General features: G+C 38.7%; 2 protein-coding genes across 2 annotated transcripts in view; both read right to left on the reverse strand.

Moving 5' to 3' along the window:
* LOC109075450 (collagen alpha-1(XXI) chain-like) overlaps positions 1–1,044 on the reverse strand; it is a 103,701-nt gene extending 102,657 nt beyond the window's left edge. Inside the window, exon 1 of the mRNA XM_042768288.1 lies at positions 920–1,044. The gene's annotated coding sequence lies outside the window, so the exon portion shown is untranslated. The remainder of the gene's footprint in view (positions 1–919) is intronic.
* A 6,501-nt stretch (positions 1,045–7,545) lies between these two features.
* Positions 7,546–25,329, reverse strand: LOC109075451 (collagen alpha-1(XXII) chain-like). Its single transcript, XM_042768355.1, has 27 exons — positions 24,910–25,329; positions 24,174–24,289; positions 23,362–23,485; positions 21,997–22,390; positions 20,676–20,753; positions 20,482–20,583; positions 20,349–20,402; positions 17,214–17,267; positions 17,083–17,136; positions 16,936–16,989; positions 16,713–16,766; positions 16,556–16,609; positions 16,404–16,457; positions 15,807–15,860; positions 15,657–15,701; positions 15,515–15,568; positions 15,371–15,424; positions 14,907–14,960; positions 14,691–14,762; positions 14,571–14,606; positions 13,038–13,082; positions 12,912–12,944; positions 12,469–12,615; positions 11,355–11,531; positions 10,370–10,460; positions 8,743–8,820; positions 7,546–8,607 (listed from the first exon to the last, which is right to left on the reverse strand). Exons 2-27 carry the CDS (start codon positions 24,235–24,237, stop codon positions 8,342–8,344), a joined length of 2,346 nt encoding a protein of 781 aa, XP_042624289.1. The 5' UTR covers positions 24,238–24,289; positions 24,910–25,329; the 3' UTR covers positions 7,546–8,341.
* Positions 25,330–25,500: the final 171 nt, after the last annotated feature.

Genomic DNA, 25,500 nt, shown 5'->3' on the forward strand with positions numbered 1-25,500 from the left:
CATTGCACAGCTATAAATGTGCTATTGTAATGCAGTGCTTTTCAATACCAAAATCAACAACTGCTGTAAGGCATGTTTAATTAGTTTGCCAACATGAGGGGAAAATAAATGGGGGGCCAAGTTCCTCAGGCTTCAGTGGAAGAGCCAAAACATTGTATCAGAGAGACCACTGAAATAGTTTCACATAATCAAGACCGTAAAGGCAACAGTCTACAGAGGACAGAGCTGTTACAAGGGAGTTTCCACCAAGTTACGTACATGATCAACATGCATATCTTACTCACAAATGGTTTGTTGGAGAATCTCCCTTTTGATGATCTTCCAGCTCATCTGTGCAGCCTTTTTTAATCATCGCTGTTACCCAAACAAGGGAACACAACTCTTATGAGTTAAAGAAGGCTACATTGTTCCTTCATTTAGACTAAATAAGTTATCTGCACATTTACCCCAGACCGGTGCTGGACAAAGCCCCGTTAAATAATTCCATTCATTCCTCACTCATGACAGTGGCACAAGTCAGGAACTGATAACCATTACTAATAAATTCACCATGCAGGTTGTCTGCATGACCAAAGATTTGCAGACAAAAAAAGAAAAAAGCATGTGAGGCTCTATGCATGTAGAACTTTTTAAATGTTCTCAAAAGGGAATGCATCAACCCAACCCTCAACAGACAACAGCACACCACCATCAAATAATAAAAAAAAAAAAAAATTCAAGAAGCCCTGGATGAATTTCAAACAAGCAATTTTTTTTTTTTTTTTAATGACCTCATCTTTTGGGGTAGCCGTAAGATAATGAGATGTGAAACAGTATTTCCCGCATGCTGGTTGCAGCCAAAGGAAAAAGTGCAAATAATACGACAGTTAAGAGAATCAATGCATCATACCGGTTAAAGAGAGAAAAGACAAAGATTTACCAGAGTTTGATGTGCAGGGATCTGGAGTCTTATTGAATAAAATCCCCTCACTCACACTGTCTGGTGTCTCATGGTCATTGCTGTGCAAAGCGCAGAGTTGGAGGAGGTGGGTTTGAGGAGGCTGCAGATTTGCAGATGTGAGCCTGCCCTCTCCATTCACCTTCCAACTCTCTCTCTCTCTCTCTCTCTCTCTCTCTCTCTCTCTCTCTCTCTCTCTCTCTCTCTCTCCTCTCTCCTCTCTCTCTCTCTCTCTCTCTCTCTGTCTCTCTCCCTCTCTCTCTCTCGCACTCTCCCTCTCTCTCTCTCTCTCTCTCTCTCTTTTTTTTAGAGGTTGAAATAAGACACAGATAAGGAGAACTTCACTAAATAGAAGAGAAAAGGAGTCAGCCCCCTTTTTGTGGAAGCAGAAGGAAAATTATAGTAATTCCGATATTCTTCCAAGGTCGGGATTGTGTATGACAGCTGAGAGGATAAATATTGCGAGTGGGTTTTTAGGAACGAGCCAGATGATTAGATAAGAGAAAATGCTTTCACATTCTCTGAGTCTAACTTGCAAGGCGGAAGGTTATTGCCTGTTTGTTGCTTCATACAATATGTTCTTTATTTTGAGATTCATTTCTTGGACATTTTTATTTTATTTTTTCAGTATGTGTGGACTTCCTTAAGTCATTCATATTGATGGAGGAATTTTATGCTTTTGCTTGTAAACTACATTTCTTGAAACTATTTTGTTTCTGTAAATTTGCAGCTTGCAGTCTATTTAAAACATAGTCCATTTCAAATATAGGCTAGTGAAACGGTTTATATGTAAGGACACATCTTGTCCACTGTAACATCATTTAGACATCGGAAGGAGATTTATGCAAAGCATGATAGAAGATACAACAATTTTATTCTCTCCAAAATGTCAAATTTATTGAAGTGTATATGTTATTGGAAACAAAAAATGTCAACTATTGAGTTGCTCATGAATTTGAAAGCTGAACATTTGAATGTTGTGGTTTTGGCACTAAACGTAACCTATCATTGGCGTATTGTGATTTTGCAGAACATCTTAAAGCTTTTCTCTACTATATCGAGCAGAATGCTTTCTTGGCATAATCTTCTAAATACTCCTTAATTTCAACCAAGGTTTTTTTTTAATTATGATTTTTTTTTTTTTTTTTATGTGGAACAGTGCAGGACGGTAAATTAAATCTAATCAAATACAGACCTGCCAACCTGTATGCATTTTGTGAAGCAGGTACACAATTTGATCTTAAAGTATGCTTGAAATTGAAAAAAAAAAAAAAAAAAAAACTCTGCCAAGCTGAACCGAAAACCGTGATTAAAGGTGTGTGTGTGTGACTGAATTTAGACCTGCTAACCTTTGAAAAATATTTATCATAAAATTTTGCATTTTGCACACTGTGCAAATATGATTTTGACGTTAGACATCAAGGAGCTTCAATTAATAATGAAGCTATCTAGGAATATATGAACCCCTCCCCAAATATAGTCATTTTAATTCCAGCATCATACAAATAATTTTTTTTTTTTTTTTTTTTTTTTTGCTAAGGAATCTAATGCATAATGAACTTAGTATATAGTTTATGAATAGTTGCCCAAATTTGCACAGCAAGATAAAAGTCATACAGGTTTGGAACAATGTGAGGAAGGGTGAATTATGACTGTTGTTAGGTGAAGGATTCCTTTTAAATTTGCTAGGTAGGTCTAGAATGATCACGCTCTGTTCTTTACACCCACTGAGCTACAGAGATTCCAACATCTGTAATTTTGAGAAGTATACGCCCACATCTTCTTGGATTGATTATCATCACTGTCAGCATTTTCTACAAACCCACCTAAGCTTTGCAGGAAGCAAATTAAGCATGTCTCCTTATTCAACACCCTCAATGTAATCAAACCCTCAAGTGTAGAAAATTTGATCTGGACTTGGTCTAGGTCCTCAACTTCAGCCAGTTCTTTAGGAAACACAATGTAGACCAAGCCCACCTGCTGATAATCACATGCCAGACCAGTTACTAGCTTAAAAAAATACTGCATCTGGGAATCCCCTGGCCATAATTGATGTGTTAACAATTGGAAGACTGGGGGAATCCTGCTGTAAGTAATGGGTATCGTCCCGCAGGGCTTCTTGTAATTGAAAGGTACAGCTGGACTCTTAATACTTCATATTCTGTTGGGTTTGGAAAATAGAAACAAAGGCACAACCATGAAGCGTGGGCCATGTTTGTTTCCTGAGTGGGAAAAAATCAGCAGTGATGTGTCATTGCAAGTTTGATGAACTGCAGTGTGGTTATGTAGTCTTGAATGCTTCAGCCAACTATTATCAAATGAGGAAATTGTGGAAAACACTGACAAGCATTCTAAAAACACAGAAAGTTTCAAAAGTATACCATGTCATTTATAATGAAGGTTTTCTGAAGAAAGAGAATCTACCAAGAGTCTACCAAGTAAAGCAGACCTTCATGCAGTTCAGCAAAAATGCCAATATAAACATGTAGCATGGTTTCCTTCCTTTATAAAAATTGTGTGCGCTCATTAAAAGACCTTGTAATATGAAGGTCGTTTCTGCTTAATAGTATAAGAAAGACACTTCATACCATTCAAGCAATACATAATACAGTCTACTGTTATTATGTCTTTGTTTTAGTTGAACCACTTTTGAACATAAATTAGCTCTATTTGTTTTGCAGGCTATGTCGGTAACACTGTAATGGTTAAAAATTCCATGCAATTAACATGATCACTTCTGTGGTGTGCCTGGGAGATTAGTGTGGTGTGTATAGCAGCAACAAGTGATTATGCTGACAGAGAGATGGAGGGACAGAGGCAATAAGAATTTCCATGGAAGGAATTGGTGAAATGTTTTGAGAGGGAACACCAACTAGCCATATGAGCGTGTATGGTCTGATGCACAGAGAGAAGGCAACGGAACACTACTGAAAGACAAGCCAGAGACTCTGTCACGTAGTCTGAGAAATGGCTGTTACGCAAAGAGAAAAGCCAGTTTTGTTCTAGGAAAATATTTGTCGTTCAAGTAGTTTCCAGTGTATTATTGCTGCACAATTATGTCATTACAAATACTAGTGCCAGACAGGAAGAATCTGTGTTCTGTGTCATATATGTGTTCACGTCAGCAAATATTATTTATTATTTCACTCTAACATCATTTATTTATTTATTTATTTACTATGAAAGTCTGGGCACAAGATAATTGATTGAAAAAAAAAATACATAAGCACTACTTGAAGAAAAGACTTATGTTTTATTGAAACTAACATTAGCCGTTAACGTGTTTTGCACGTGATGGAACAGTATCAGAGTGATCTTTGGAGCAAGTGAAAACACAGACGCTCTGACTTTAACAGGGGGAAAAAAACCTGGCTTCTACTTTGCATCACTCACATACTCTGGTCTCTGTGCATCATTAAATAGTCTGTGTAATAGAGATGGTTGAAAATCGATTAAAATATGTGACGATTCAAATTGGTTTAGATGCTAAACAAATAGCGATTCAATTAGGGGTTGGAGTTTATATGAATGTATGTCTGAGGGGAACTTACTACCTTTAGAAAAATTTAGATGGTATTTTTTATTTTCATCTTGCCTCTGTATAATGCATATTAAAGTTCATAAGTGCAGATCTGCTTTGTTTACAGTGGTAACCAAGGAAACGCTTTAAGATCCACCTGCTGGCAGAGAGTTGCAGCCTGTTAACAGGCTAATATTTAAGCAGGCTGCCACATACAATAACTCCACAGACCTTCAATAGTACTCAGAGACTGTCACTGCCTACATCAGGGCAGTGTATTGATGATGTAACAGTCACAAAGACCATCACTGTCTGGGCCAACCAGAAGCTGTGGATGATAGGGGAGGTCTACAGACTCCTGAAGACGTGGAACGCTGCCTTCAGAGATGGAGATGAGGTGGGCCTGAGGACAGCTAGGGCCAACCTATCCCGTGGCATCAGACAGGCTAAGAGACAGTACTCCAGGAGGATAGTCCATCGTTTCAGTGACCAGGTGATGATGCTGACCCCAGACAGCGTGAGGAGATCCTTCAGAAGGATCAATGCACGCAAAGCTGAAGGTCCTGACAACATTCCTGGGCATGTACTGAGAGACTGTGCAGTGGAACTTACTGATGTCTTCACAGACATTTTCAACATCTCACTTAGTCAGGTTGTTGTTACCACATGCTTCAAAGCTACCACCATCATTCCAGTCCCAAAGAAGCCGTCTCCATCCTGCTTCGATGACTACCGTCAAGTTGCACTTACTCCTTTTCTCATGAAGTGCTTTGAACGGGTAGTCCACCACCCCCCTTCCCTGGACCCCGTCCAGTTTGCATATCAGTCCAACCGCTCGACCGATGACACAATCACAACTGCCCTCCTCTCAGCACTCACACATTTAGACAAAAAGGACTCATACGTCAGAATGCTGTTCATAGACTTCAGTTCAGCATTCAACACAATCATACCTCAACAGCTCATTTACAAACTGGTCCAGCTGGGACTCAACACTTCGCTGTGCAACTGGCTGTTAGAAGGGTCGGCAGCAACACATCCAGCACCTTCAAACTGAACACTGGGGCCCCCAAGGATGTGTGCTGAGCCCCCTCCTCTTCACTCTGTTGACCCATGACTGCACACCGTCACACAACTCCAACTTCTTTATTAAGTTTGCGGATGACACGGCTGTGGTGGGTCTCATTAGCAACAGAGACGAGACAAACTACAGGAGCAAGGTGAGTCACCTGGCCGGGTGGTGCAGTGACAACAATCTCTCTCTGAACGTGGAGAAGATGAAGAAGATTGTTGTTGACTTCAGGAGAGTGTACACTTAGCATGCTCCTCTGACCATCAACGGTGCAACTTTTTGAGAGAGTGAGCAGCACCAAGTTCCTGGGTGTGCACATCACAGAGGACCTCTCCTGGACGGAAAACACAGCAGCACTGGCCAAGAAAGCACAGCAGCGTATCTACTTCCTCCGCAAACTGAGAAGAGCTAGAGCCCCAGACCCCATCATGTGCACCTTCTACAGAGGCACCATCGAGAGCATTCTGACCAGCTGCATCACTGTGTAGTATGGCACTTGCAGCGCGTCCTGCCGGAAGAACCTTCAACGCATAGTGAGAGCAGCTGAGAAGATCATTGGTGTCTCTCTCCCCTCCCTCCAGGACATTTACAGAACCCGTCTCACTCGCAAAGCCCTCTGGATTGCAGGTGATCCCACACATCCGTCACACAGCTTCTTCAGTCTGCTGCCATCAGGGAGGAGACTGCGGAGTCTCCAGGCCAGGACCAGCAGACTGAAGGACAGTTTCATTCATCAAGCTGTCAGGAAGCTGAACTCGCTCCCGAACTTGCCCCCCTTCCCCTCTTCTGCCCCAGGCACCACTGAACTATGAACCCCCCCCCCCCCAGATCCCACATCCCCAGGTCCTTCCACTCACCCCTCCCACTAACACACGGTGACATGCAGACAGTCTGCTCACTACCTCATTCAGCATAGAACTGACGTCATTCTACTACCACTTCAGTCAGTTCAAATAAAAGAACTGCTCTCTGAGCCCTTCGTCACTTTAATCAGACTGAATAAGCTTTTTTGCACTACAGTCTTTTTATCTGCTCTGTTTGTTCACTTCACTGGTTTGCACTCTATCTGCCATGTGCCTTGTGCTGCTTTATTTAACTTTTTATTTTTATTATTTTTTTACATGCCCTTATTTGTATAGTTGTATTTATTTATTTATTTTTATATTGGATCTGTATCTATCTGGATTTTTAGGCTCTACTGTTAGTGTAATCTGTATGCACCATGGGTCTGAGAGTAACACAATTTCAATTCTCTGCATGTATGTACTGTACATGTGGAAGAAGTGACAATAAAGCAGACTTGACTTGGCTTGACTTGAGTGAATCTGTGTCTCGTTCAGCTTGTCTGCTTTTTCTGTTTCATGCTGATATTTTTTTATGTATAGTTTCACAAAACTGAAGTCAAATCATTCTGTTTTCCTTCTAATTTTAAATTATACAATCTAATTTAGATTAAAAATTTTATGTTTAGTTTAAGAATTCTGAAGTCAAATCATTCTGTTTTCCTTCTCAGTGGTTGCCTGCCTCTAATTTTACATGGAAAGAGCACAGACAAAGCCGTATTTTGTTTGTATGAAGAGATTTATTTTATTTGTGTTATTTATTTGATATGGGGCTTGTTTTAAAATTTCAATTTAGTTTTGCTATTTACATTTACATTATATTTGAATTTTGTTATTTAGCAGACGGTTTTATCCAAAGCAACTTACAAATGAGGACAATAGAAGCAATCAAACCAACAAAAAAGCAATAATATGCTAGTGCTATATTAGTATAATATTATAGTGTCATTTATCAATTTCACAAAGAAACGTGCAGCATTTTGTCCACATTTAATTTATAATTTATCTTAAATCTCATTATGTAAAAAAAAAAGTGAATTGAATCGAATCGTGAAATCAAAATTATGAATCATATTGAATCGTGAGTTGAGTGAATCTTTACATCCCTACTGTGTAACACACGTTTTGTGGTGTGATTGTACTGCTTTTGCCATATAAAGACATTATGGACGTGTTAAGGTTGGGGAGGGTCTCTGGTTAAGACCAATTATTTAATTTCCTCATTTTAAAAAACACTGATAATGTGAATCAGTTCTTTCATTTTGTACATTTCTGTGAATTGATTCATCCATCAAAATTGAAATATTGTAACATAGGTAAATATAGTTGTTAATTTGTACTGATACTGTATATTGGTACATAAATGTTACATGTATTTATATACATTCTTCCATAAGCTCTAGTAAACTATATATATGTTGAATTATTTCAAATCAAGTCAAGGAGCATTTTCTAGAATAGGAAAATATAAACCTTATGCTTCTTTCACTGGAACTAGAGATGGCATATTGAACTTTACGGTTTCTCTAAATTTAGTTCTGAATCTCCCATAAACAAATGACCCAAATGCACATAACCTGTTACACTACAATCACAAGTTGAGACAGAGAGAGTGAATTGTGCTTAGATATTAATTAGTTTCATTTTTATTATAAACAGCATTTATTGAAAATAAAATTGAGCAATTTGAATATCATTTTGAAACTACATATACATTTGTTCCTATTATTAATATATGCAAACTTTATCTGTATGTTTAAATTACCCTAATGAATCTTAGTCAGCAATTTTAAGTTCTTGTAGTTTGTTATAACTCAGCATTTTGCAAAGTTAAATCAGTGTTTCAGTCTTTTGATGGACACATTTCAGTTGTATATTTACATTAATTACCATTCATGTCACAATTTCAGTTTCTAATCCTGCCTCTATAATACTATACACAAGTCATTGTCTGAGCTTCGAGGGTGCTTTCATTGGCGTCCTCTAGACCTCTGAGATGCCCGTTGAGGTGAACGTTGGGGTGTTTGTTGAGGTGCCCGTTGGGGCATCTGCTGAGGTGCTTGTGGTGGTTGTGCATTAGAAGTAGCATTGAGTAAGGCACACCCAGATGTCAGACAGACTCCAGGAACTCCACGTAGTCCAGGATGGCCTCTCAAACCAGGCTGGCCAACATGGCCTCTCTCACCCATCTGACCTGGTTGCCCATCAAATGCCCGGCCAGGTCGCCCACGCTGACCTAGTTATCATATGTAAAAAATAATAAATAAATAAAATGCTACATAGTCTACTAACATGCCAGTGAGACTCTCATTTGATCTCATGTGATGACAGGAGAGGCTAAATCGTGTTTATTTATTTATTTATTTTTTACCCTTTGGTCCCTGCTCCCCAATGTGGCCAGGAAGGCCATAGCCTTTAGCTCCCTTGTCTCCTGGTTCTCCCCTGTCACCTGTGGCAAACACATTTTATTTAAATGAACATCCATCTCAATGTGTAAGTGCAAATAGATGTTGGTGGAAGTGATGGGAAGATCGGGTCATTCTGTGTGATTAAAACTTTTGTTTATTTGTCAAGTGATTCATATTGAACAATTTGTTCACGAATGACCCATCACTAGTTGGTGGAAAGGTTCTTTATACGTGTGCGCTGAGGTCATTCCTGAATAAATGTATAAAATGATTTGCAAATATTCTTCATTTCCATTAGCTTGGCTGGGAACTTGTATATGTGACATCATTGCCAGACTAAATAACAATGCAAAATAATGGCTCATCATTTGTAACAGCAAAACCTCTACCAAGATTTTGACATGAGAGTGCAAGAGGTGCCGCTGATTGGCACATGCTAATTGAAGAGGTGATAGTTTAGTAAAATATGAACTAGTGCTGCATTTATAATTCAGTGCACCTGCACAGAAGCATTTTGCAACCTCTTATTTTTTTTTTTTTTTTTTTTTTTGTTGTGAAAAATTGTAGTTATTTACCTGTTTTTCCTCACTATAGTTAGCTACTTTTTGTTAGCAGCTTGTGGTATAGGTACAATTGAAGTCATAAGTTTGGCATACACCTTTATGTTTTTGTTTTGTTTGTTTTTTAATCAGTTATTTCTTTTTCTTTTTTCTGAAGAGCAGTACTACATTAAAAAACAAAAACAACAATAGAATAGAAGTCCCTGACTCTGAATGTATCATGTTGCCACATTCTTAGGCATCAATGAATGTTTGCATATGTGAGCCCCTCAGTTGTTCTCAATGTGAATAAATGTATCTCAAAATCATAGTCACTGCTGGAAAGGGATCAAATATGCAGAAGATGCTGGAAAACCAAAGAATGTGCAGGTCCTGGAGGATTTTCTGAACAACATTGGGCAGTTTAACAGTATAGTACAAATAAAGGAAAAATCATGTGAATGTAAAGGTTTGAATGATGTGTGTGTGTGTGTGTGTGTGTATATATATATATATATATATATATATATATAATACTAATAAAAATAAATAAATATATATATTTTTTTTTAATCTATTCCTCAATTGCACCTGTATACTCATTTGCCTCTTTAATGCAGTTTGGCAGAGGAATTACACTTCTGCTCATATTTAATAAAGCTATTACTTTTCTTCTGTTGATGCTTGCAGACTAACATTGCTTAAAGACAGAGGCGCTGATTCATATTTATTTCATGAAACATCCCATTCCAAAAGACAACAGTTCCTTGCTAATGTGAATCTGTCATATCTGGTCACTTGGGCAGTTTTTCCAGCTGAGAAGTATTTGTTATGCTAGTTTATCATGCATGAACACAGCAAAGAGCAATACAGGATACCCTTCATAGCATTATTGTTCCTCTGTATCTTGGCACGTTCTTTATTTGAGTCTTTTAGGCTATCTGACATCAGTGCAACTGCATTTATTTAATGTGAAGGCACCAACATGGTGGACCATCCTTGTATTGGTACAATAAGCTACCATTTGGACTAAAGTGTGAAGACGGTTTACCTGTTGAGCCCTGTCTTCCTTGGTCACCGGGTTCTCCGTAGAATCCCTGCTGCCCGATTTCTCCCTTAAGACCATCAATGCCAGGATCACCCTATAATAATGGTATTTGCAGAAATAGTTGTAAATTTACTTATTAATTAGCAATTAGTCATATAGCAGACACTTTGTTTTCCCCCAAAGCAACAGTTGCAGTCCCCCTGGAGCCGCCTTGCTCATGGGTAGAAAGAGATTTTGTGAAAAATGTGTTATTTTTTTACTTATTTGGAAAATAGTAGCTTAGACATTCTGCAAAACATCTAATGCGTTCCAAGGAAGAAAGTCATACTGGTTTGGAACGACATGAGGGTGTGTGAATGATGAGTGAATTCTAGAATCAAAGTGTCTGTTTATTTTTTTTTTTTTTTTGCTATGCTGATCCTGAAGTTCTGAAAAAGGAAAACCTCTTTACGCCGTGTACAGTATATTTTTCACAACCCTCAATTTTACAACCTTTTATGTTTTGCATATTTGAATTTGAGGCTCTGTGAACTTTTATTCGCCTTTGGGCCTCTTGAGTGAAAATGTTCGAGAAGTCTGAAAAAAAGATCTGCTTGAGGAATATGGAAAGGCTTTCCACTCCGCTGAAGGTGGGATTCTCTCCAAAAACCATTCAACACAGAGCAAGTGCCTCGTCTGTGACTTCCTATTTGTCTTCACAGGGACTTGGAAATTCTGAATGTTTTAATTCCAGCCTATACTGCCAAAAACTGCTGCACGCTCTCCAGAGGCCTTCACACTATTTACATATCAGAATTGAAATAGAAGAAAGTTGATGTATGGACCATGTTCTTCCTTAGTTTACTATAGCAAAAATAGGTTTAACATGTGCTAACTGGGATGTCTAAAACAAAGCATGTCTAAATGCCTTTTGTTTCCAAGGTCTAGCAAAATTAAGACTGTTCCACGGTTGTTGTGAGGTTATTCTTCTCAGAGGTGGGTAACTTACTAAAGGTCCAGGTGGTCCTTTTGGTCCTGGGGGACCTGGAGCGCCCATTGGCACATCTCCATAGAGCGGGCACACAGCTGCACAAGTCCTTTTCACGGAGTTGGCGAATGAGGACATCTGCTCCAGAACCACCCTCTTGCAGACCTCGATAACATGTTGAGCAGGAAGAGTGGGGCCCTAAGAAAGAGATCATTACCATTGAAACATGTAGCTCAGATCAGAGCACTTCTTGTCTGTGGTAGTTTGGAAATGGGTGGCTGTGTAATGAAAGAGAAACAAATACTGCCAACAATATTTCACCAGCCTCATTATGGATTTACAACCACAGTAAATGAAAACTTTGCCCTGAGCTGCAGAGAAGGCCACACTAAAGAGAAAGCGTTTACTAGCGATCTTGACACCAAAATGGTTACCACATATTTCATGCATGCTACGCCAAGTGCCACAAGGGCTGAATCTCCTAGAAGCTTTGAAGGCTTTGTCTGAAGGTGATGCTTGTTAGTCGGCTGGTGAAATGCAAACGTAAACAGACATTCATTTAGTCTCAAGTAAGGAGGAAAGGTTGAATTTCCTTTTTTATGGACCTTCGCTTACTTATGCACCCTCAGTTGCTTGTGGACCATAAGTCCATATATCTGTTAAAATGAAGAGAGAGCTGTGTGTCGATACATAATAATATGTTTGGTCAGAGAATTCTATACTATAATCATTTAGTTTATGATATTGTAATGCATTGCAGTGTATTATAATGTGACATATCAAAACGTGTTGGCAATACCCTGCCCTGCTTCTGTTTCAGTAACATAGCATCTAAAGTTACCAGTGCTGTATATCATCAAAGGCTGCATTTTTAATCTGGCTTAAATATTTTGTCTCCAGTCTATCCAGCCCTTACACATTGTTGAGCAGTAAGACGAGGCAATGCCTTTAAGCAATAAGTTGACTGGCTCTTTGAAATGATAGGGACAAGACTTTCTTTTCATATCTTGCATGTCAAGTCTTATGATTACTCTAATTCAAAAGGTCAGTCTCTTCCTCTTTGTACTGTTTCCGACCATAGCATGCAACAGGAAAGAGATTCATTATGTGTTGTGAGTTGGATTTTCAGACTTACTGGTGGGCCTGGTGGGCCCTGAAAGCCCACTGGACCACCATCTCCCCTCACTCCCTTGGAGCCTACAGGGCCTTTTCTACCCAACTCTCCAGCAGGGCCCCGCTTTCCTCTACTTCCCTGTTGCCCTGGAACACCGGCGTCTCCTGCCTGGAAAACAAACAAATACAAACAAACCCATAAACAAGCAAGTTCACTTTTATACTATGTATACATTTCTGAATGATATCTCGACAGAACGTCTGGAAAGAAATACAAAATGTAACTTAAACAATACGCTGATGAGGCAATCAGTTGTGTCTTTCCAAAACAAGCTTTGTAAATGTAATCCAACTAGATTTGTGCTGCTGTTGTGGACAGACCAGACTCATCGCTGCTAATGCTTAGAAGTCATCTCCATGGTGTTAATTAAACAGAAATGTGAGCAATCTCTGAGATGGTCTTACCCTGCCTTTAGGTCCTTTGACTCCATTTGCACCCTGTGGAAACAATGTGGCATTGTGAGAAACGAGAACCATATGATAATGGAAATGTGGCAACAGGAAACTAAATGCATTTGAGTCAACAACTACCTTCTCCCCTTTGCTTCCCTGGACCCCTGGAATGCCAGTGTCACCCTGGAAAATACAAAAGCAGCATTTGCATTTGCCTTGTGGATTTGATCCAATAAATGTGATTTGTAGTTCAAAATTACTTGTTGCAAGAGCAAACCCTGAAATTATGGTGATGCTTTTCATCGCTCTGTGTTTGTGTGAAACAAAAGCTGTAAAACTCAGAGGAAAACCATTTGGTGTAATGTGTCCTAATCGAAAAATTGCCCTGAAATTTGACACATTAGCCTTGGATCTAATTTTGTGCACTCTGGCTCTCAACTGCTCTACAGACGCTCTAAACAAGTGTATGCTATAATGTTTCTGCTACCAATGACTATTTTTATAATTCTTTCTGGATGGGTGCGCATTTGAACTCTAGACTGAAGTCCCATTTCTTTTACTAAAATGAATAGTGGCATGTATGGGTTGGAGGTCCCATTTCTTTTACTAAAATGAATTACACTAGACTGAAGGTCCCATTTCTTTTACTAAAATGAATAGTGGCATAATGACCAGTTGTTCAAATTTCACAAAATATGTGTCTTTACAGCAGTTAAGGGTCATCGGTACTTATGGTGAAATCCATGTGATCCTGAAATAATGTTTCGATAACAGATGACCACTGAAGGAAAAGATGTGGCTCTATATGAACACCATATGATCTTTCACCATCTAATGCTAGAGCCCCTGGGAATATTTGATTATTTTCATATATGTTGATGAAAAGTCTTGTCTGCAGTGACAGGTTTAAATGAAGTGTGGAGATCTTCTTAGAAGTTTAGATATCAGTGGAGGGCTGATGCTGGAATGAGAACAGAGCAGCCAACAGTTTCAGTCTAACACACTTTGTAGTGTGACTACATCCAGATCCAAGTCACCATATAAGAGGCCAAAAACTGCAGTGCTAACCAGTGAAGAGCTGTGCTGCTCAGACGTGACTCCAGTGTGAAAACACGTTCTGTCCTTTCAGATGACAGCGGGTGTGTGATGGCTTTTCTCCATTCACTTTTTTTGTGAATGGGTCAGTTCCCCTTCTCAAGACGATATTGCAGCAATTTTTCAAGGCTTAAACAAATCTGATGACACGTCATATTAGTATACATTTCACAGGTGTTTAAATGGTAGTCCATCACATCAGAGTTTTTTTCTGGTCACTGTGAATACTCATAGCACAATGGTTCAATATGTATAGATGCCAAAAGGACTCTGAAAATGCCTAATTTTTCCCGCGATTTATTTTAGACTCTGGATCCTGGGATATCTGGCTAAACTAAGCCAATACTGACACATGATCTTATATATCTGCAGTGAGTTTTCTGCACTGAACTGATATATAAATATCTTAGATTTACAAGACAAGGATTTATAGGATATGATTTACATCACACCGCGTCCCCGGCCATGTGTAGCCATTTTATATCTGTTTGCAGCCTTTTGCAGGATTCAAAATGGCCTTTTAATGAGACAAAATTATGTTGAATTTGGGTTTCATAATTTAGTGGAGATCACTACCTTGGGGCCTGGTCTGCCGGGTATTCCCATGTGACCCTATGAAGACATGGCATGTTTTAGCATTTTGGAGGGTATGAACTTTTATTTCAAAAGCTTTGGAATATTTGGAATATAGCTCACCGTTCTTCCTGGGGGCCCAATAAATCCTGGTCTTCCTGGCTTTGCAGCGGAGCCCTTGTAACCTTGCGGCCCCTGGAGATTATAGCACTTTATAAATCTACCAGAAGGCAGGGTGTATTTTTATGTCATAAAAGTCTGAGGTAAAATATTAAGGTGGTATGTACAGATGTCTCATATAGCTCAGTGCAATGGTCATTTTTTCACATGAGCACTTACTGTCAGTCCAGGAGGGCCCATTTCCCCCGGAGGCCCCTGTTCGCCTTTTTCACCCTGTTTGAAATATTCAAGTATGTGAAATAAGCACACACAACTACACCTAATCAGACAGATGCTTCTATAGAGATGGGAGTCATAAAGGACTTTAGCAGTAGTTTTTCCATTACTGATTTCCTTAGATGATTTTAAATGTATTACATATCTTAACAGTAAACAAACAAAATAAAGATTTCCAATATAGTAAGAGAAGAACTATTCTAACTGATTCAGTGAGTGATTCACTGGAGAGAACTGTTTGATACTTTGAGTTCTGTTCAAACTAAATGTTCATCAAATTCAGGCTTACAATTTATAACTAAAACATAATTTAGCTGTGGTGCTGTACATTTAGTAGCTAAATAGCAGTGTAAAAATGCAATTGTGTGTATCAGAGGATAAATACATGTCAAGAAGTGTTAGGTTACCCTTTCACCAACTTGTCCATGTCTTCCTTCAGGTCCCTGTAGTCCTTGATAAGCCTGCATGTGGTAATACCATGAGATTATATGAAGTGCAGAAAAGTTATTTCTGAAGCTCCGACAAAATTCAACTGAAGGGGCAATCTGTACCTCAATTCCAGGATCTCCATCTCGCCCTGGCAAACCTGGATCACCAACTATACCCTGAAATATTCAAAAGAATCAGCACTAAACTTCCAACCTATTGGTCAACAAAGTATTTGTCACTTTGACTTGTTGACAAGTAACCAACCTTTTCCCCTATCCCACCAACGTTTCCTTTTGGGCCTTGAATACCCTGTGAAGAGTAAAAAAGATATGTATTGTATGTGTCATCAATATTTTTCCATCTTCCAACGGATTGTTTGAAGCAACATGATTTTGTGTCAACTGGAATACTTACTAGCTTTCCCTTTTCTCCAGGTGTTCCTCGTTCACCAGGATTTCCCACAATCCCCTGTCACAGAGCAGAGAAAGAATATAAACATGCAGTCAAATTCCCATGACGTTTGTATGATTTAAAAAATAAATAAATAAATTAGATTATGTATGTGACCTTAGAAATATTGAATTGAGCTTTACTTTTCCTCAAACCACCATATTTTTCAAAGCTGGCATTTGTAAACAATTTTGTTGATGTTTAAATTGTGTCCTTGCAGACAGTTTCATTCCTCTTCAAACCCCAAAAGATCAGGAATTTCAAACATGTGATGTTTCCCTGAAGTTTTGCGTTCCATTTTCCAGCCTGTAACGTTTTAGTAATAATAATAATCCTAATAATAGTCTTTATTTTGTTTATTTACAAAGTTATTTCCCCCCCTTTTCTGTTTTGATTTTGGGATAAAATACAACCCAAACATTTTTTCATGAGATTCACCCGCCGAGTCCTTTTCAACTTGACCTCCATGAATACAGAAATGTGCACATTAAATTTAAGATAAGTCCATGGGTTTTAAATGTCATGCAGCACAATGCAGAAGACCCCAGTCTGTTTATTTACCTGGCGACCCCGTGGCCCTTGAGATCCTTCAGCTCCGGGTAAGCCTTCATTTCCCTGTTCCAAGAATGAATGGGAATTGTGAGATTTCCAACTAAACACAGCAACAAATGTTTTAGAGACAATAACAAACCAGAGTGAGGGAGAAAACATACCTTCATGCCCTGATAGCCCGCAATCCCCTCGTATCCCCGTTCTCCTGCTGCACCCTGGGAGATGTGGTGGGGAGCGAATGAGTCATTCATATCCCCAATTACACAATCCATCCCATATATATTTTATCGAAGCAAAGTGTTTTCCAACAGAACTTACAACTTCCCCCTGCTGGCCAGTTTCACCCCTCTCTCCAGGTGACCCTCGCACTCCCTTTGATAAGATACACAACATATATTGCATTGGTTACCTTGATGTGCTCAAGCTATGAGTACTTGTATTACTTTTTAATTCTGCAAAAATTACTTAGTACACAAACCACAATCTGCAAGCTTGTGCAACCAGCTTGTGATTTAGTAGACTACAGTAATGCTGATTTTACCTTATGACCTGAAGCTCCTTTTAGCCCTTTCAGGCCTTTGGGTCCTCTGTCACCCTGTGAGAGTGAAGAAGATTTGTTATTGCAAACCTTTGGATGCAAAGCTACAAGGCCATCAAAATGGTGCTCTGCAGTTGTATGATGTGTTACCTCCCGGCCTCGAGGTCCTCTCATGCCCTTTTCTCCTTTGATGCCACCTTCACCCTGTGGAATGCGAGTTGACCGTTGAGTGAGTCTGTACAACAACGCCAACCAAGGGACTGTACAATGAAGCCACTCACCTTAGGCCCAGGTTCTCCTATATGACCGTAATCTCCGGTGTTCCCACGTATCCCCTGCAACAAGAAGGTTTGAGATGAATGCTTGCACAATTGCTTGTAATTGTAAATAACATGTAACAACGGCAACAGATGTAGACTTTAATTGGCCAATAATGTTGTCCCAAGACATAAAGAACTTGGTTTATAGTGCTGGAAAAAAGCAGCATGTGTTCCACTATATGACAGCCTGGAGCTACAGAACGGCAGAATGGAAATGGTTCCCTCCATGTTGGTATAAAAATGCACTTGACCAAACAGGATCCTTAGTCACACAACTGAACAACTGCCAGTAGCTTCCAGCATTATAATGAAAAAACCTACATTTAAAAGGCAAACAGTGGAAGTCTAAACCTCATAAGCCCTGTGCACAGTTTGCTTGTTTCCTTGCTAATTTACTTCTTAAAAAGTAAAAAACACAAATTGCATCAATGTATTATCAAAATGTTTTATGCTTCAGAACAGTTGCTCTTGCACCACAAAGGTGAGATTTGATGTGGTCTAATCATTTAATATAAAATAATTCCCTTCTTTTCTAAGCCATTATCAAGTGCCGCTTTTTCTGCACCATGTCTGGAACGCTGCCAGTGTGAAAGCTCTGCTCTGCTTACGCTTCCAGTGTGACTCGGGAGTGAGACTCATTCACACACTTCCCATTAGTCTCCACATTCCATCACTCCTCTTTTGCAAAAGGCTGAACTCTGCTCAACTTTGTCACATTGAAGTTGCTGTGCTCATGTCACCTCATTCGTCACTTTAGTGAAATGACTGGCCATTATCAAATGCTGAATCACTTAACACAGTAAGCAAGCAGCTCCCTCAGTTTGTTACGTTCTGTGCTACAGCCACATTGTGCTACTGGTGGAGTAACCTATGGAAACCGAGGTTCACAAAACACAGTAAAGACTTTTACAAACTCTTCCTGGTACATTAGAGACCACACACGGCAGCAGATGTACAGTGTGTTTGTGGGGGAAATGCACTCAGTAACCCCCAGCAGGGAGGCAGTAAACACAATGGTGACCCTTCAGCTGCATATCCCATCAGACATATCCACTCCTACAGTGGCCCGACTGTTCTGGATTATCAAAGTTGTGGGCATGTTTCTGGGTTGGAGAATGTAGTAAGAAAAGAACGAACAAGCATGTGCTTTTTTGGAAAGGTAGAATAGATTCTATGACTGATTTACAGAAGCATCTTCATTGTTAATACTTGAAAAAGAGCTCCGTCATATGTTGCCGGGGTTGACTTTTAAAGATATTATTCCAGCACACCACAGAGAACTGGACTCAGATCAAAGAGGTAAATTAGTCATAACTCTGGGGTGGAAAGATTCAAGTTTACCGCCCAAGGTTGCTCACGAACGTGAACTTTGCTTACATAGCCCAAATGTATACAAGTAATTGGATCCTGATGCGCTATGCCATGTCCTTTAATTAAGCTGATCGGCAGACATTGTCCTGTATACTTGCAGGGCCTGTTTGAACTCTAATGGCTTTGCTCCCTTTGAGTTTGTCTCAGAGAGTCGGGGACTGACGCCACAACTGATTTTTCCATTTATTTATTTATACCACTGCAACTCAAAAGCAAGTGGGTGTACCATAAATATAAGGATTCTGGAAGCTGTTTAATTTTTTTTTTCTCACGTTACGCATGGTGTGTCAGAACTTTTCCATCAGAGTGCAAAAGTAGAGTTCCGGAAATAAAATACCGTTCTTTTTTTCAACATAGAATTTGTTTTATTATGATAATATGCAAACTTTTCAAGAACTGCCATGAGCTCTTATATTGTGAAATATATGTTTTAGGAGCCACAAACCACTGTTCGTTCAAATACATGAACTGTACCATGGTACTGCCACATTACTTAAGGGTATCTTTCTGTTCCAGGTCAGCAAGGAGGAGTAATTGATGTAATAGAGGAGTAATGGAGGAGAAATAGAGCCTGCCTTAATCAAATATCTATCTAAATTGAAATTTAGGTGAGTTAACCAATTGAGCAATGGTGTTTGTGTTTGTGGTGATACAGCTGGCATTTGGCCCACAATGTGCTTGCAGTAAATTAAGAAAGATGAAGTCGGTAGCATTGTTCTTCCTGCTCCTATTTTCAGTTTTTAATCCAATTTTTGGGTGGACACTGTCAAAGTTGACATTTTTACCTCTGTAAACTTTGATTCTGCTTATTTCCATCATGACATCTCACAATTCTGCTGAACTCATGATATGTATCATGTGTGTGCATGTGTGTATGTGTGTTTGAAATCTGACCTGACAATTAAGACATGAAGGATTTCCAAAAGCCTGATTTTAATCAGATTTCAAACCACATATGGATGTGGTGTGGATCAGGTTTGTAAAACTGGGATATTATGTGGTATTTTTCTGTTCAGACTAAAAACAGCTAAAGGGATTTGAGTCAGTATTTGCCAAAAAATGCTTGTTTGTCTGAACAAAGCCAAGACAAGCACTTAGAAACCTTCCCAGAAAACTAGAGATGGCTGAACATTTCCAGTTTATGCAAGAAATGTATTAGAATTGAGACATATCTCAGATAAGTGACAAGAAACACAAGAAACCTTTGTGTTTATCCCAAAGTGTGGAGGTTTTGGCTGGTTACTACCACCAGGTATTATAGACCTCCTCCTGGAAGTGGCAATTTTAATTACTACTGCTGAGCACAGGTGTTCTTTATACATTTTTTCAAATACCACATAATTAAAGTACATATATAACATTTATGATGGGCTTTAGCTAGCATACAGCAGCAACAGCCTATCAGTGACAGTAATTACTGCTGCTGTCAGTAAATAAAAATGAGACAAGCCACAGTGTTTACCATTTTCTCAAGCGAGTCCTGAGTCTTGTTTCCATCATGCTGTACTTAGTAATGCTTCTACTTCCATTTCCACAGCTTCATTTCACAGGCAGAATCTATTCCAGGTTAAATGTCTTCTTTCAATCCTCTCTGCTTGCTTTCATTCCTGACTATGCATGTTTGTCCATTAATAACCTCTTATTAAATCCTAATGACCATTGACTACTGCTTGTTGTTTGTCCAACTCAAACACTACAGTGAGAAATTTCAGACGGAATTCTTACCCAGTTTCCCACTCTGCCTGGATCTCCCGGATTTCCTGGCAGGCCTCTGTGACCCTACAGAAGAAGGATACATTTGTAGAGACTGCATAACAAAGGGTGTTGTTTAGAAAGAGTGAACTTTGACTTTGGCCACCTTGGGTCCTGTGCGTCCCTGGACACCCGGCTGTCCGTTTACGCATTTACAAGTGGCTCTTCCTCTTCCTGCAGTTAATCCAATCTCAGCATATCCTCCGCACTGTTGAGGAACAATGATTAGAACAGGTCGACGATCAGCTGAAAGCTCATACAGAAGGGTATAAGAGCCCACACACGGAGCAGCTGACTCACCACACTGGAGAGTTCACAGCAGCCTTCAGAGTATGCTTGATCAGCATCGCAGGAGACCTCCATCTTTTGCAGATCCACCTGCACAAGCACAGAGGTTCAGTGTATAGCCTATCAATGTTCTTTTACTTAGAAAGCCTTCAAAAGAAAAAAAAAAAGGTAATTCAAGTGTGCTATTCTTTTAAACTAAAAATAAGAGAGTATACATTGTCTACTTTTTAAGTGCTTTCAGATATGTATTTAAATTTATACTTAAGTGTGCTTGGCTTATATACTGACTTGCCTTTACACTAGTATACAAAAAAGTCTAAGGGTATATTTGATCTATACCTGTACTCAGCATTTTATGATCGAGATATACTAACTATAATTAAGTATTTTAAGTATACTTGGCTTGTGTTTACTCTTTTTATAGTGTACATATGGTTGATTTTATTTACGATTCCACAGTATGTTTTTTTTTTTTGGCGTAAACTAGTTGTGTACTCAAAGTCTACTCCTGTTGCACTTAAATGTATGTTTTAGTTCTGCCAAATGATTCATCGCGATTAATCACATCCAAAATAAAAGTTTTTGTTTACAAAATATATGTGTGAGTACTGTTTATATTTATTATGTGTATATAAATACACAAACGTATATATTTCTAAAAATGTATTTATTTATATTCATGCATAATTTATATTACATATAAATATAAATGTTTTATGTATAAACAAAACATATTTTTCTTAAACATATACATGCGTGTATATTTATACATACATAATAAATACACACAGTACACACAAAAATATTATGTAAACAAACACTTTTATTTTGGATGCAATTAATCATCTGACAGCACTAATATGTTTATAAACTAAAAGTTGGCCAATTTAGTCTCAGTAAATATTAAAATAGTAAACTTGCGTATACTACTTGTGTACTTTGAACTTAAAGCATATTTGGAATACATATATATATTTGCTACTCATTTGCAAACTTAGGAATAAGTCAGAAGACCAGTATATCGGCCATTGATTAAATAAAATTGAACTGAAAATAGTTTTTTTTTTTTTTCCTAAATATGTCCTTTTATATAGTGCTGTTGCACTTCAGGTGTCCCGAGTTCAAATCCTGGCTTGCAGTCCTTTTCTGATACCACCCCCACCCCCAACTTCACTTCCTGTCAACATATTGCAAAAATGCCACAAATAAATCTTTAAAAAAGTCCTTTTACATTCTCCAGAACTGATTGGATTGATGGTGAGTAAATAATGACAGGATTTCCCCTCAACCTGTTCCTGGTAAACCAATACTCAAGCTTGTCCCTGGTACTCACCGAAACAGAGCGGTCACCTACTGCCCTCTTGACAATGGAGGTAAAGCCTTGGCGGATCACAGGCCGCAGCTCATCCAGAGGCTCCACGCTGACCTCCTCACAATCCACCAGCAGCTTCACCCGCTTTCCTTTTACACTCAACGCCAGCTTGTGCCACTCACCGTCAAAGAGTTTTTTCACCCTCTGGAAGGTCCGCAGTGTCTGTGTGCCTTGCGGGCTGGTGTAGAAGAAGTCCAGGGTTTTAGTGTCGCCCTGAAAACGAAGGCCCACCTGGTCCTGGCCTTCAGGATCGCTGACTTGCCACAGATCCCAGGATGTTTTAGCTGTGTCCTTGGGCACTTTAAAGGTGGCGATGACAGAGTAGTCAGATGGTAGACCGCCCGGGTAGATGTTGCTGGATAGAGAGATGGGTGAGGGCATATGTGCAGTTCACAGGGAAAAGAGAAATGAATAAAAGGGATATTTCAGTGCAAACAAAGCCAAAGAAGAATTAACCGGTAAACATATCCGAACAAAACAAAGTAGTGGTGCAAATGATTCACTCGTTAAACTGCAAGAGTCACTGAAAAATCCCCAACACTAGTGCACAGTATGTCTGAAACTCGCAAACACGTATCAAAACACCATGGTACTTTGATATAAATATATATTTAGGTACAGTACTGAATGGTTACTATATTCATAAACATGGTAATAGCTTGATACATTTTGGTACGTTTTCTGTTTAACAGTGGTCTTTCGCAGTGGCCTTATGTGAAGTTTTGCATTAATCTAAACCAAATGTTCTCCAATTGTTTCCAATTCAGTTTTCCGCTCCTGTTTGTTTTTAAAGAGAACCAGTTTATTGAAATTAGTAGTTAATGTTTTCAAGAACAATGTTCATTTACGCACAGTGTGGTTCCACAGCTCTCTTGTTTTCTCTTTTGATGTTGTTGATCATATTTTGCATCGACATTTGGTGGTTGTTTTACGGTCATGTTCTTCTCATGATTATTTGGTCAAGTAGGGGATGTTAGTGGGAGGTAGTTGTGGATAGCATTGTTGGCCCACACACACAAAAGGAAAGACCAAGCACATGCGGTAACCACCGCTGACTCACAGGAACAGCTGCTGATGCTTAAGAAAGATGAGCATATAATGCCAACATTTCAGGACAAAGGAAGAGACAGCTCTGTGTATCCATGCTGTATAACGTGTGAGCATATATCTGATAAAATTCCAATCAAACCCCAGATTATAGTAGTGAAAGATTCTGGGAAGCAGGAGCAGGAAATTAGAGATATTGTTTGGAGGTGAGCATGATTACGCTCAGTGGAAAAGCAGAAAGAGTGGAAAAGTATTATGTCAGAAGGACGATATAAATACCTTGTGCTCTTCTTGAGGTGGAGGGCCGGGTTAACACGGTACGCCACCGCGTCAGGTTCAGACCCATTGACCCTTCTCACCCCTCTAGACTCGGACAAGCCAAACTCTTCCAACAGGTCATATGCTAAAAATAAAAGCACATGGGCCGCTCAAAAGTGGGGAAATTCAAGTCCGATTTCACTCTGTAATATTACAAACGGAATTTTAAAACAGTAAATGCAACTGAGGCCAAGATTTTCATTATTTACAGTGGTCTGTCAGAGTTTATGGATTTACTTAAGCTACAAAACTTTGATGGTGTTTGACAGTATAAATAAAAAAATAATAAAAATAAATAAATAAATAAAACCATGCAATAAATAAATTTAAGTCTAAGTCATGATTTATTCTCTAGTGATATGCACTAGAGAAAAACACTGGAAAGAAAAACCTAATGGAAACTTTTGGATATTTCTATGGAATCTGGACTTGGAATTAAACTGACAGATCAGTTTCCACCAAAAAAATAAATAAATAAATAAATAAAATAAAATAAAATAAAAATGACAGAGACATAGTTCAATCTTCATCAAGTAGCCCTACTGCATGGATAATGATGTACCGGCCAGGAATGACTGAAACTGGTCCGTGCTTCCCTCTACTGGTCAATAAGAGGAGCAAACGTACTCTTTCATAGCCGTATTGATTTCACTGATACCTTGCTGTCTGATTACCTTCAAAATCTTACTTTCTCTTAAAATTTGAGGTCCATTTCATTTATATTAAAAATGAATATTCCGACATGGTACTGAATCTTGCAGTTAGATTCTTACTTATAGGTAATTCCTGACATCGGACAAGGCCAAAGACAGCCAGCAGGACTGTGATAACCAGCATTTTGTTCAAAGCTGCAACTTTGGAAATGAAGAAGGCTGGAATTTAAATGTGCCTGTAAAGGGAGAAAGATTGCAAATAAGATTGAACATACAACTGTGAAAACTTTATAGCATGGACATAGACTGTTTAATTGGACTACAAAATGATATATTTGGTGAACGCCCACTGAAAATACAAATTTCACAAAATGGAAAACAACAGTATACACTGCATGGGCAAAATTCTGCTATTAACATAAATGCGATATTAAGTTATATTTCAATTTCAAATGCATTTTAAATGAGGAGATTACTGCTGACAAATAACAAGATGCAAGACGCAATTCACATTTTCTCTAAAACTTACTTGTTATGATTAAACACACACAATGATTTCTTTGTAAGCACTCTTTTAAAGTAAATATTTCAGTTTTTCTTATAAGCATCTCGAAAATCTAGGACAATCAGTGCCGAAAAAACACCAATATATACATTGATGGAATAAACAGTACAGTACATTTGTATTCAGTTTCTCAATATAAACTTTAAAAAGTGTATGCACAGAACAAACGCTGAATAATAATGTTTTAACACTGAGTGTGATAATACACCTTCAGAAGTTGACATTTTAAATGAACCTAAAAGCAGTTACTTTTAGTTTTATATATGCTATAAACATACGTCCTTTACTTACATATTCTTCTGAAGCAAGTTCACTGCAGATTGTTCCTTGGCTGTTCCTGCAGTGATCATAAAGGCAATTTTAAAGAAACATCTCTGGTCCCAACATTGACTTTCAGTCTAAACCTGCTTAGAAGAAAACCTGATCCATGAGCTCCACTCCACCCTCGGGCCCAACAGGCCTTCATCCCTGCAGCACATTATCCTATGCAAACACCGACCTTCACATTCTTCACACAATCATTCTGCAGTCAGATGTTGCCATTTGGAGACGTTTTTAGCATGTTGGTGTGTTTATGCTAATTTCAGTTTTAGGCAACTGCATAATGCAAATTTGTGCATATTTTATAGCTGCTTTCCCAAAGATGACAGCTAGATTTCTATACAGACTGTATTCAAACTGTATTTTATTGTTTATCATTTGGGCAGACCGATAAAATCATTATTTACCAAACCAAACCAAACCAAAAAAAAAAAAAAAGAAATTCAACATGAATTTCTTCCCAACCTGCTTGCTGAACCTTCAGATAGGATGGGCACTTGCAAAAAGAAAAGTCAAACTATCTCTGTTAAGTTTATAGCAGACAGTGGCTCACTGTCTAGA

The sequence above is a fragment of the Cyprinus carpio genome, chromosome A13, assembly GCF_018340385.1.
Source record: "Cyprinus carpio isolate SPL01 chromosome A13, ASM1834038v1, whole genome shotgun sequence".
In the NCBI taxonomy this organism is placed as follows: domain Eukaryota; kingdom Metazoa; phylum Chordata; class Actinopteri; order Cypriniformes; family Cyprinidae; genus Cyprinus; species Cyprinus carpio.